This window comes from Leishmania infantum, chromosome 20 (assembly GCF_000002875.2).
Source record: "Leishmania infantum JPCM5 genome chromosome 20".
In the NCBI taxonomy this organism is placed as follows: Eukaryota; Euglenozoa; class Kinetoplastea; order Trypanosomatida; family Trypanosomatidae; genus Leishmania; species Leishmania infantum.
The window spans coordinates 692,570-704,720 of record NC_009404.2 but is presented as its reverse complement, the minus strand read 5'-3'; the positions used below and the strand labels follow the sequence as shown (position 1 = coordinate 704,720).

The 12,151-nt window shown below is 61.5% G+C and overlaps 5 protein-coding genes across 5 annotated transcripts; all 5 read left to right on the top strand.

Annotated features, from left to right (window-relative positions):
• Positions 1-304: 304 nt before the first annotated feature.
• Positions 305-1,042, top strand: LINJ_20_1690 (conserved hypothetical protein; the record flags this gene model as incomplete). Its single annotated transcript, XM_001465255.1, has 1 exon — positions 305-1,042. One exon carries the CDS (start codon positions 305-307, stop codon positions 1,040-1,042), a length of 738 nt encoding a protein of 245 aa, XP_001465292.1.
• A 727-nt stretch (positions 1,043-1,769) lies between these two features.
• LINJ_20_1680 (conserved hypothetical protein) lies at positions 1,770-3,581 on the top strand (the record flags this gene model as incomplete). Its single annotated transcript, XM_001465254.1, has 1 exon — positions 1,770-3,581. The coding sequence occupies one exon, from the start codon at positions 1,770-1,772 to the stop codon at positions 3,579-3,581; it is 1,812 nt and encodes a 603-aa protein (XP_001465291.1).
• A 603-nt stretch (positions 3,582-4,184) lies between these two features.
• Positions 4,185-5,009, top strand: LINJ_20_1670 (conserved hypothetical protein; the record flags this gene model as incomplete). Its single annotated transcript, XM_001465253.1, has 1 exon — positions 4,185-5,009. The coding sequence occupies one exon, from the start codon at positions 4,185-4,187 to the stop codon at positions 5,007-5,009; it is 825 nt and encodes a 274-aa protein (XP_001465290.1).
• A 908-nt stretch (positions 5,010-5,917) lies between these two features.
• On the top strand, positions 5,918-6,766 carry LINJ_20_1660 (putative soluble n-ethylmaleimide sensitive factor; the record flags this gene model as incomplete). Its single annotated transcript, XM_001465252.1, has 1 exon — positions 5,918-6,766. One exon carries the CDS (start codon positions 5,918-5,920, stop codon positions 6,764-6,766), a length of 849 nt encoding a protein of 282 aa, XP_001465289.1.
• A 1,218-nt stretch (positions 6,767-7,984) lies between these two features.
• On the top strand, positions 7,985-11,824 carry LINJ_20_1650 (putative separin; the record flags this gene model as incomplete). Its single annotated transcript, XM_001465251.1, has 1 exon — positions 7,985-11,824. One exon carries the CDS (start codon positions 7,985-7,987, stop codon positions 11,822-11,824), a length of 3,840 nt encoding a protein of 1,279 aa, XP_001465288.1.
• Between the last annotated feature and the right edge of the window lie 327 nt (positions 11,825-12,151).

Genomic DNA, 12,151 nt, shown 5'->3' with positions numbered 1-12,151 from the left:
CCCGTTCCCCCCTTCCACTCACTCGTGAGGTGTCAGCGATCACTCGCGTTCAACTCTTTTCTGTGCAACCGCACCTGCATACGACTTTGTCAGCGCGTTCTTCAGGCGTACAGTAATGCGGGCTATTCGGCGCTGCTCGTCAGTGTCGCCTGCTAGGACACCACCGGCTGCTGCTGCTGTGAGCCAGCTCCGCTGGGCGGCGGACGAGGTCCGTGCACAGGTGCCTCGAAGCTGCGTGCTGGCGCGTTGGACAGGGACCGGCGCGGCGGCAACGCAGCCAAATCAGAGTCTGCTGGGCAAAGGCATGAGCTTTGCCTCTGGCCTGCTGCGTGACATCTCTCCCTCCACCCGAAGTGCCTCCACAAACGCGTCCATCGACTCCACCGTAGGCGATGTCCTATGGGACTTGTGCGAGCGCATGGACTACTACGTCCAGTACAACATTCCCTCCAGTTGGCAGGTGACGGAGCTGCTGCGCGACAATAGCATTGCCATCCAGTGTAGCCCACCACCGCCCACGGAGGCAGCGGAGGGGTCGGGTGCAGCTGTGCACGGTATTTCACTTAACTGCTTTGCATACAAGCAGCGCGTAAAGCAGGCAGACAGCGTTCGGCTTCTGCACGTCTTCCTGAAGCGCTTCAACGCATCGGTGAACAACTCGCTGGAGTTGCTGTCCGAGGGTCACCCGCCGCCGCCGCTAGCGGAAGTGAGGATACCCGCCAATTGTAGCAGCGGTGGTGCTGTGGATGCCAGAACGGTGACGAGCGCTCACTCGCGTGACACCGGTGACGACAAGGGCACGTGCCAGACGCTCGCCAAGCAGCTGAACAGCGCGGTGGCGGAGGTCACCTTTACGCCAGGCCCCGGCCAGCCACTTGCCCATGGTTTGTGCCGCGCTTTCTACAACTCCAATGGCCGATTCCACTACGTTATCGTTGTCGCGGTGCCGGAGGAGGAGTACGCTAACTCGCTCGACCTCATGATCCACGCTTTGGCTTCGGTTGTCGAGAGTCGTGTGGAGGCTGCGGCGAAGAGGACATAACGCCAGCCACGGCAGAAGGTGAGGGGATGGGTGGGGAGAGAACAAGAAGGATACGCCTCCATTCGCTGGGCCGAAAAACGAGGTGTCCACCCTCCCCACCCACCCACCCTGTATCACTCCCGCTCTGCACTACTCGTCCATTCTTCCCTCAGTGTCGTCTCCTCATTCCTCCTCCTCCCGCTGCAGGGTGTGTCTCTCCGCGTCAGTTTTCAATTTCTTCACAGTGAATGTCAGCACGCCCGTGAGGGCGTGTCTGCGAGTGTCGGTGTTTGTGTGGGCGTGCGTGTGGGGGGAAGGGGGGGTTGGCGCAGCAGATGTACTACTCACTGACGTACACTACAAGTCGTTCCGTTTCGCTTTCTGTCTCTCCCCTCGGGTGTGTATGCGTGTGTGTCAGTCTCTCGCCCCCCACCCTTCCTCCCGTCTTTGCCCCTCTCACATAAATGGGGCCACACGAATGCGCGTATTTGTGCGTGTGCTGGTGTTTTGTTGGCGCACAGCGACGACATGAAGAGAGATGGATCGATCGAACCGCTGCGAACCTCTCGTTGTGGCAGCCGCGTGGGGTCGTGAGGAAGCACGGCGGATCAGCGTTGTGTCTGTGTGGCCCTCTAGCACCCTGTCGCTGCCCCTTTATCGCCATGATCGGCTGATGCGCCCCAGAGCCTTCCATTCGTCCCTCCCTCTTTGGCCTCCTCAATCCTGTCTTGTCAAGGCAGCCTCAGCCATGTCTGTCTCTCTACCTCCTCCGAGCACCGAGGAGCACGGTGCGGTACAGCTGCACGAGCACAGCAACGCCAACCTTCTCAAGATCGACACCCATGACACATACTCCACTGTAGGCACCATCAAGAAGCTCATTGTGAAAGCTCTACCAGCGGAGCAACGCGAAGCACCGCCGCAGCCGCTTCTCAAAGGGCTTATTCGCATCAACAAGAATCCCAAGAATGCGTACCTCTTCATGGCCTTCAAGACCCCTGAGGACCGCGCGGCCGCCTCCGCCGTGCTGCAGACCATCTCCCACCGTGGCCGCCCGTGGACGGAGACGTCGGTATCGCCACGCGACTTGGAGCTCACCCACAAGGGTGGTGTGAAGCGCCGGCGCGACGGCGACGACGGCGATGGGAGTAGTAAGCTGACACAGTACGAGCACCTTCACATGGAGGAACAGCTGAACCGCAAGAAGCGGCACTGTCTTAACGTGATGCGGAGAATTCTGCCCGCCGGCGTGTATGGCTACGCCGCCTTCCAAGATCGCTTTGCCGGCATCCTCACGAGCCCTGTAACGGAGGGCTACCGCAACCACGTCAACCTGTCGTTTGGGTTCTGCGCAGATGGCAGCACGCCGGCGTTGGGCTTCCAGCAGGGCTCCCTCGTGGAGGGAACAGCCGCCGTCCTCCCCGCCACGCTGCCTGATAAGGACATTGTGACGATGAACTCTGCCGCCAAGGTGGTGGCCGCAGCGCTGATGGACATGTGCATGGAGTTCAGAGACGTCGCGAAGGGAGGTCTCGACGTCTTTAATAAGGTTAAGGCCAGCGGGTTCTGGCGCAAGCTGCAAGTGCGTCACAACGTAAAGGGCGAGGTGATGATGGACGTAGAGGCGGATGCGGCCAGCACGACCGCGGACGTGTGGGCAGCGGTGCGACAACGCCTCGTGGAAGTCTTCGCGTGTGAGGAGATGCGCGTCAAGCTGGTTGCAGCGACTGGTCTGTCCACAGCGGCCGTGGTGAGCCTCCAGTGCCACACACACACGGGAATCAGCTCCCTGCCTCTCGACGTGCCGCGCGAGGTGCTGTATGGCGCACCCACCCTTACGGAATACCTTGCGGGGCTGTGCTTCGAGCTTAGCCCGACAGCGTTCTTTCAGGTCAACACGCCAGGCATGGAAACGATGATGATGAAGGTGGCTGAGGTGGCTGAGCTGTCGGCGGGCACAACGCTGCTGGACTTGTGTAGTGGGACGGGGACGATTGGACTGACGCTGTCGAAGCACGTGAAGCGCGTTATCGGCATTGAGCTGGTGGAGTCGGCTGTTGCGAATGCGCGGCGAAACGCTCAGCAGAACGGCATCACCAACACGGAGTTCCATTGCGGACGTGTGGAGCACCTGCTCCCCTCCGTCATCAGTGGCCTACCTGCCGAGGACCGCGGCGACATTGTGGTCATCCTCGACCCTCCCAGGGCTGGGGTGAACAGTACAGTACTGAGGTGGATCCGCGGCATGGAGACGATACGGCGTGTGGTATACATTTCCTGCGAGCAGAAGGCGCTGGAGCGGGATTGCCCTGGGCTGACGAAGCCCAGCACCAAGGCGTATCGAGGCACACCGTTCGAGGTCACTGCAGCTTTTGCTGTCGACCTTTTCCCGCACACACATCACGTGGAGATGGTTGCGGTGCTTACACGTCGCCCAGAGAGCGCTGCAGGCCCTGCAAGCGAGTCGGCACCGGCACCAAAACCGGCGCCAGTGAGTGCGGAACGCGCGGCCGAAGAGGAGGAAACAGTCGCCGACGCTAACGGTGGCTGCGTCGAGTAGCGGAGTCTCACTTTAAATGAAAGGCACAGCGTTGCATGGGGGACTGGCACGCAGACAGATATGCGCGTGTTTATGCTGGTAAGAGAGAGATCACGTAGCGTATGTGTGTGTAAGGCAGGCGCTCCCTCGTGAAAAGCAACGCTAAGCGCTTGTATTGGTGCATCTTGCGCATGTGTGCATCTCCCCGCACAGCCGCACACTCCAGCCGCCCGCCACAGCGAGGAGAACGACGAGCGGTCGCTTGACCATCCTCCCTCGATACCTGTCCCTGCGCATCCCACTTTCCTCTCTGCTCTCATCGTTCTCTCTACCTCTCACCTACATTCTCGTGCACCCCACGCGCGCTGTCGTGGAAGTGGCCACAAACCCCTGCTCACAGCTACCACCGCCCCCCTCCTCCTGCTTCGAAAGCATACTCACAGCACAGCTGCCCAACGCGCCCTTTGCTGCGTCAGCCACCACTGCGTCCCCTCCTTCCACCTTCACTGTCTCTGCAGTGTCTTCTCTCTTTCTCTAATCCAAAAACGCAAGAGCGCGTTGTACGCAGAGCAGCTTCACCTTTGTGTGGCGGCCGTGTGCATCTGCGTGTGCCCTACAACGAGAATGTCCGCGTGGTCGAGCCGCAATCTGGCCGCGATGCTCAAGGAGCAGAGGGCCTCTCCCGCCACGGTGGTGGCGCCGGAGGACAAAAAGACGAACGGCGATGTGCCGAAACGCCCGGCGGTGTCGGTAGAGCCGAAGAAGCCGGAGCTCCCCGCTCCCGCCGCGGCAGGAGTGCTGGCGGCGGTCTCCACACCTACTCCTGAGACTGTGCCGACCCCTGGGCCTGCTTCCGAGCCAGAGGTGATGTACACCTCCATAGGCCCTGTGTCGATGCCGCAGGCCCTCGCAAAGCTGGTCACGCCTTCTGAGTTTCGTTTCGCAGGTTCCGTCGAGGCTCCGAAGCCCGTCGCTACCCTGCAGCCCGCCGTGACCCACCAGCCAGCGGAGGCGGCGCCGAAGCCGGTGGCCATTGCCCCACCCATCCCTGTCGCGGCAGCCCCTGCGCCGACCGTCACATCCTCCTCCGATCTGCAGCAGCACCAGTGGAATCTGCCGCAGCCAGTGTACAACCCGCCAGTGAACGACTACATGCCTCGGTACCAGGGTGCCCTGCCGTACGGCGGCGAGCTCGGCAGCGTGCCGCGCTTCTACAGCACCGAGAGGCAGTACAACGCGCAGCCCTACCATCCCACCTACCACACCCCATACTATCGTAGCGGCTACAGCAGCAGCGCCATCCAGTACGATGGGTACAGTGACATGTACCACAGCCACTACCCTGGTCAGGGTGCCCCGTACATGGGCAGTCGCCTGCAGGCCCGCCCGCCGTACTACCCGCCTCGTAATCCCTCGCTGCAGCAGCACCCTGCGGCTCAGTACAACTAAACCTATAAGCAACGATAATGATGCGATGCCGGAATCACAGCGCAGCTCCTCATCGGCGCGTGTGTGCTCATGCGCTGCGTAAACGGTCATCGAAGTGCAGGATAATTTTTTTTATGTGCTTGAGTGAGACGGTGCCTCTAATGGCTTGCTCTTCGCCCTCCTCCTCCCCCATTCTTATTCTCGTCCTCGTCCACCATCGCAGCTTCTGAAGCCGTCCACTTCGTAGCCCACTCGCTCTCTCGCGCACAAGTATCACGCAAGCGCCCCTAATACACTCTTTTCTGTCGGACTCGTGGTAATCTAACGGGCGCTCTCGTTCGCCTTCCTGTGACACCGTTCGCTGCCCCGCACAGCCGACGCTCTAATCCTATCCGGACTTCGTTCTCTTGTCCTCTCCGGGCACGCCGTCTGGCGCCTGCGGAACAACTTCAGCGCCTCCCGTAGGCCTGTGTTGCCCCCGCCCCTCCCTCCGCTCCCGTGTCTGGGCACCTAAATGCGCATGTGCATGAATGGGTACTGCTTTGTACCGCAGCAGCACACGACGTCTGCTGCCCCCTCTTTATGTGACTCACTGCCCTCACCTCTCGCCCCCTCAACCTCGTACCACATTGTTCTTCGCCCGTGTCTGTGTTTCTCTCTCTCTCGCCTCAAACTCCACTCCGCCCCGCCGTCTCGCGTGCCGGCCGCCTTGCATGCTGCCAGCTGTAGTAGCACCGATAGAGAACCACAACTACGCACAGCGTCCCTCATTTCACAGCCCTCACGGATCCAAACCATACCTGTCCCTTGACTCCGGTACCTGTGCGTGTCGTTCCTTCCCTGATACCCCTCTATCACCACCTCATATTCTACGCAGCGGCGGTAAGAATACGTGTGTGTGTGTGTTTTTGCGCACCCATCAGCCCAGCATGTCCTCCGCCGACTCCATGTTCGCAGATGCGGACAAGAAAACGAAGAAGATGTTCTTCAAGGACTTCGAGGGCGCTTTCGACCTTTTCAACAGGGCCGGCGTTCGGTACAAGCTGGACAAGGACTACATGCGCGCCGGCGAGGCCTACTCGCGTGCCGGCGACTGTGCGGTGAAGCTTGGCGACAAGGCGGGCGCCGGTATGGCCTTTGCCGACGCCGCGAATGCCTACAAGAAGATCGACGCGGGCAAGGCCAAGACGATGGTTGACATGGCAGTGCGTCTGCAGCTTGAAAACAACCGCCTGTCCGGCGCGGCGCGGCTTCTCTTCGAGTTCGCTGCCTCTCTCGAGGAACAGGGGTCCGGCATGGACGCTATCCCATATTATGAGCAAGCCATGCAGTACTTCAACGCCGAGGACCAGAAGGCGCAGGCGCAGAAGTGCATGATCGCGATAGGGAAGATCTGCGGCGAGAACGACCAGTATGACAAAGCCCTCATGTACTACGAACGCATCGCCAACGACATGCTTGGCGGCCCTCTCAAGTTCCAGGCGCAGGACTACTTCCTACGGGCGATGCTATGCCGCTACGCCATGGTAAACAACGACAACCGCTTCGAGAGGAGCGAGGAGTGCCGCGACGCACTGCAGCAGTACATGTCTGCCGACATCTACCTAAAGAACACGCGCGAGGCGGAGTTCCTGCAGCTCATCCTGGAGGCCGTCACCGACAACGACATGGAGAAGTTTGAGCTCGGCGTGTCGCTACTGCAGGACATTCGAAAGCTGGACGACTGGAAGACGCATGTGCTGCTTGTGGTGAAGCACAACATGGAGAGCCTCACGTAAGTCCATCCATGATTGACGTGAGAGGGAACAAGAGAGTGAGAGTGCGAGAGGCGAATCCCCACCCACTTATGTGGATGTGAGAGCGTGTAGGGGGAGGAACACGGCTAGCTAACTTGAGACAACGCTCTCTCTCTGTGCCCTACGCGTGCAGGCCATTGCTACCTCGCCATCGCTCTTGTCTGCCTCACCTCTCTTCCTCACTCATTATTCTTCTCGTCATCCATCTTCAGGTCTGCCACATTCACATATGCAAGTGCCCTCTGACTAGTGCGCCCTCCCCCCTCCCTACTGCCGTCGCAGCCGCCTCGCTGGGTGTCCGTCTTCGGACATGTGCGCGGTGACTGCGGGGCTTGATGAAGGGCACCGAGACAACGTGGCCTGTGAACAGCGAGCGACGACGCCTCGATCCCTATGTTCGCTCTCTCCCTGTTGTTTGCTTGCTCTCGTCCATTTCGCTGTGAACTTCGTGTTTGCCGCCTGCGCTACTTGTCGTGCTGTTCGTTTTCACTGGACAGTTGCTGCGACGGTTGGTGTCCGTGTCACGGGACCGACATGCGCGTGCTCATGCCTGCATGTGTCTGTGCGTGAGGCAACGAGATCGCACGTGGCTGGTAGTCGTCTCTCAGCCTTTCCTGTCGCACCCCCGAGTACTCGAGTGCTATGGTGGCGTTGTTTGTCTCGCTGCTTCAGAGGAAGTGTGAAACCCTCTCTTCCATTCTCACGAACAGGCCCCTCCGCTTCATGCCTTGGGCATAGGCTGAGTGGCGGCGAGACAAAGAGGTGCGAGTGTGTGCTTGGTCTCTGAGAGGGTGTTTGCGCCGGGTCACCGAGCTGCTCCTCCTCCCTTCTCTTCTTAGCGACCCTACTCCCCAGGGCGAGGTGAAGAGAGCGCACAAGTTGCTGAGGTCGCCCGTGCTGTCGTGCCAAGGAACTAGTAGTCATAGCTTTTACCGCTGTCCTCCTGTATCTGCAGAGCGCACAGGCAACGACACTCTCAACGCACGGTCTCCCCTCTCTCCCTGCTTGCGCCTACACCTTCGCCTCTCCTCTTGCGATCTGCACATCTTCTCGAAGACCACCCATACACGCATACACGCCTATTCTTTGCTTCGCATACGCTGGCCGGAGACGGACACGTGTGCGGGACCGTATGCATGTGCAGGTGTGTTAGCGAATGGGGTGACGCACACAGAAACGCACGCGCGCACTCAGACAAGCATGACGTCATCCCAGAGTGCCCTGTTGCGCACCCTCCATGATGCCATCACCCACACCTTGCGCAATGCCGACGAGGTTGCGGCACTAGTCGACGCCGCGGTGCAACTCTCCTCCTTACGCTATCGACCCCTCGCATCGTCGTGGGATCTGCCGAAATTGCTCTCGTCCGCGTTACGCACGCAGATCAACACGCGCATGCGCTCGTCTGCGGCAGTGGCGAGCAGCGTCAGCCCAGCCTCTCTGTGTCGCGTGCTGGCAGCGGCGTGGCGGCTGTGTCCGCTGGTGACGTTGCCGCTGCCTCGTGCAGCCGCCGACGGTTGCACCTCACCGACCAGCATTGCTTTGCTTCTGTCGCTCAGCGATGAAGACGTGGAACGGGTGGGACGGGAGATTTCGTCGCTGGAGAACGCTCCGTGTTCTTCGAATGCAGCAGAGCCGTCTGCTCGTGACACAGCAACCGCTGTTGTGACGTCGCTACTGCTCTACTGGCACATGCTCTGCGCCGAAGCGCAGGAAGTCACTGCAGAGAGCGAGGAAACGTTTCGGCGGGTGTCAGCGACGGTGTGGCGGTGTCTGCAGCGCTGGGCCGCGGCTGACGGCTGTGATGAGATGCGCCGTGCACTCCTCAAAGCATGGGTGAGTACAGTGCTGCGGCGCGCGCTATTGTGCACGAGTGGCTTGTGCGTGATGAGCGCTGTAACGCTGTTGGACACCGTCGTGCCGCCGAGCATAGACACGACGACGCCCATGGCTTTTGCCTCGTGCGATCCGTCGAACAGTGGACTGAGCGAGCTGTGGGCAAGACTGCACCTGCGCGTCTGCCAACACGTCATGGAGGACATGCGCGCGCGTCAAGCCGCCTTCAGCGCAGAGTGGAGTCGCTCCGTCGTGCCGGTGCTCACTCGCGCTTTCGCGCAGGAGCCACCCTTGCTATCCCCCTCCTTCACCAACGTGATACAGTTTGCCGAACCGCTCGACACTTCGCTGGGTGAGCTGATGCGTGTGGTCCACCGTATGCGGCGGTGCGCGCTCGGTAGCAGTGCCACATCGCAGGCGGTTGATCTCGCCTCGTGTGTGAGTGCAGATACCCTGGCCCCGCTCTTGTGTTTGGCGCGTCTCTCTCGAAGACTGGCCGAAGCGGGTGTACCGATTGCGCCCTTTGCGACTGCCAACACGTATCGCGCATACGTGGCGCCGTTAATCGCGGTGTCGCTTCGCTGGGGCCTCGTTGCAGAGGCATGTGTGCTCCTGGATTGGTTCGCCAGCGCGCTGGACGATCGTGGAACGCATTGGCAGCGGCGCCTGCATCGAATCCTGGACAGTCTTACACCAGACGCGTCCTCTGCAACGCCAGGGAACAGCTTGACAAGACTGCACGGACAAGAGGGCGGTCTGCCATACTTCGAGTGGCTTGAAGAGCTTCAGTGCACCTCCTCAACGGCTCTGGACGTGCTGGCCACTTGCGATGATGTCAGGCAGCTGCGGCCGGTATGTGACGCCCTTCTGCGCCACCGCCCTGCGGAGTGGGCCACGGAGGTACTCCAGGACCCGTTTGCCCCATTCTTTATCCTTAGCGGAGTCACGCGCCTGATTGAGGCACTACTGCAGGCCCGCGATGCTCCGCTGGCACGCTTCTACGTGACTCTGCTGGGGCGCCTCCTTCCGCGTTGCCCCTGCCCGACACAACTCCAAGTATTCCTGCGCGTTGTGCACCGCCTGGCCACCGTGCTCACCACCACCCACCTCTCCGCTGCAGACTACGCGGCTCCAGACAGCCTCTACGGAGCGGCCTTGGCAAGGTGGCAACGTCTGAAGACCGCCCTAGAGCACGTGGACGCAGAGCTCTCCGACGCGGACGGCGCGGACGGCTCAAGGCATGTTGACTGGCCACGGCAGAACACCGCGGGTCTTGCGTGGGACGCTCGGAAGCATCTTCAATGTTTCTGCGCGCCCAGAAGAGTAGAGAACGTTCGCACCGCCGCCTCTGCTCAGATCACGCCCCAATCCCCAGCTGTCGCCCTGGGCACCGTTGTGGTGCTCTGCTACGTCCCCGCCGGCTCGCAGAGTGAAGGGGAGGGGCTGCTGTGGCTCCGGCGCACTCGGGCCAGCGCCACGTGTCCCTCAGGAGAGCAGCGGGTGCAGGACCAGCAGCTGCTCAGCCTAACGGCGCGCTGCCCTGTGGGGGGAGCGCTGAGGTCATGTGCAGCTGAGATGGCAGACGTGATGAACCGAAACCGAGCACAACTGATGCGGGGCGACGCAAGCGCAGTCGGGGAGACGGGTCGGTGCCTTGACAGCCAAGGCTCACGTGAACTCGCCGCAAGCACAAGCTGCGCGTGCCAGCAAGCAAGCGACGGTACCGCGGCGCCGATCGAAACGGATGCTCAGCGACAGCGACGGCGCAAGGAGGCGTGGTGGTGTGAACGGTTCGAGCTTGACGATCGTATTGGCCGGGTCGCAGCGTCCATGCAAGATGCCCTCGGCGCGGCGCATATGCTGCTGCTCGGCGACCCCAGTTCCTCTCTCGGTGGCCAGCTGCAAACACTGGCAGCGCGTTTTGCTTGCGAGTGTGTGCGCCTCCGCGGTGCCAGTCACTGCCCTCCTGTGGAGGCCTTGCAGCACGTCACTCTGCAAGTTCTTGCGGCGGCTCCGTACCTGTGGAAAGATAAGACACCGCCTCGTGGGCAGACCACGTGCTGGTACGGCCCCCGCAACGCACGCAGTTGCGCGTGCTGTATGCAGACAGTGAAGCGCGCGCAAAGGATGCTGCTCGAGGCGGTCACGGCTCTGGGGCAGTTGGTCACTGCCGCCACAGCAGCAGCGATGGAGTCCTCTTTGTCGTGTGCACTCGCTAGCGAGCCCGCGAACGTGGAGGAATGCTGGCTGGCGCTGTTGGCGGATAGGTCGGTGCAGGGTGTTGTGGAAGAAATGGTGCCGGCTGTGTTGAACGCGTACTACCGCGAGCTCACCCCAGACGCCGCCGCGAACGCTCCGCGTGATGATGAGGAGCGCGGCCACCACCATGCGGACTTGCTCCTTGTCTCACGCGAGCACGTGTACCTGGTGCTGGACGGAGAGCTGCACGCGCTGCCTTGGGAAGCTCTGGGTGTGTGCCAAGAGCGTAGCGTCTCTCGCGTGCCATCGCTCGAATACCTGAAGTACTGCAGCACCGACGCGTCGGCCGTATCCCTGCAGCGCTTGCTTGTCTACCGCGATGACGCGGCGCTGCAGCACGGCCCCTCCAGCCTTACGGATCTCATCACGCAGCACCCACATTGGGAAGTGGTCTACGGAGAAACGCTGCAGGCAGCAACTGCGGCGGCACGAGACGGCAGCAGCGCCGTCACATCGCCGCTAATGCGCCGCCTCCTCTCCCAGTGTGAGGCGGCGAGCGATCGCATAGACACGTATGTGTACGCTGGTCACAAGGGCGGGGAGCACGTGGCCCCTCGCGGAGCACTGTACGACTGGATTCCCGCTGCAGCCGGCACACCCCCGACGCTGGTGCTGCTGATGGGCTGCAGCTCTGCTCGCATGCAGGCCAGCGCGCTCTACGACTGCTTTGGCCTGCCCTTCGCATACCTCAGTGCAGGCGTGTCGTGCGTTCTGGGTTGCCTGTGGGACGTCACGGACGCCGACATTGACCGCCTCACGGGTCGCTTTCTCCAAGTGGCCAGTCAGACGACGGCGGACGGCGAAGGCATAACCGTCGGGGAGTGCCTGGCGGTGGCGCGCCGGGCCTGCAAGCTGCAGTACCTGACAGGCATGGCCACCGTCTTCTATGGCGTGAACTGTTACGTGACGGCTGCGAGGGAGGACAACAGCAAGGGTGCTGCGTGATGGGCAGTGGCGCTGCTTCTTTCTCTTCCTCTTTCTCTCCTCAGGAATGGGCCCGGCGATGTACGTGCGCGTGGGTGTCCGGCATGCCTTGCGCCCCCTCCCTCTGCACCGGTGCTGCGTGAACGCGCGCACACACGCACACCCCTGCATGCCATGGCGGTGATGATCAGTGCTTTGCCCGTCAGCTCGTTTGTGCTGCTCTTCTCTCTGGTAGAGCTCATCCCGCCCCATCGAGCATCTGGTGCACATGTGCAATTGGTGCCTCTTTCTGTGTCTGCGTATGCGTGTGTGTCTCCGCTTCGTGCCCCCTCCTCCTCCTCTTCCTCG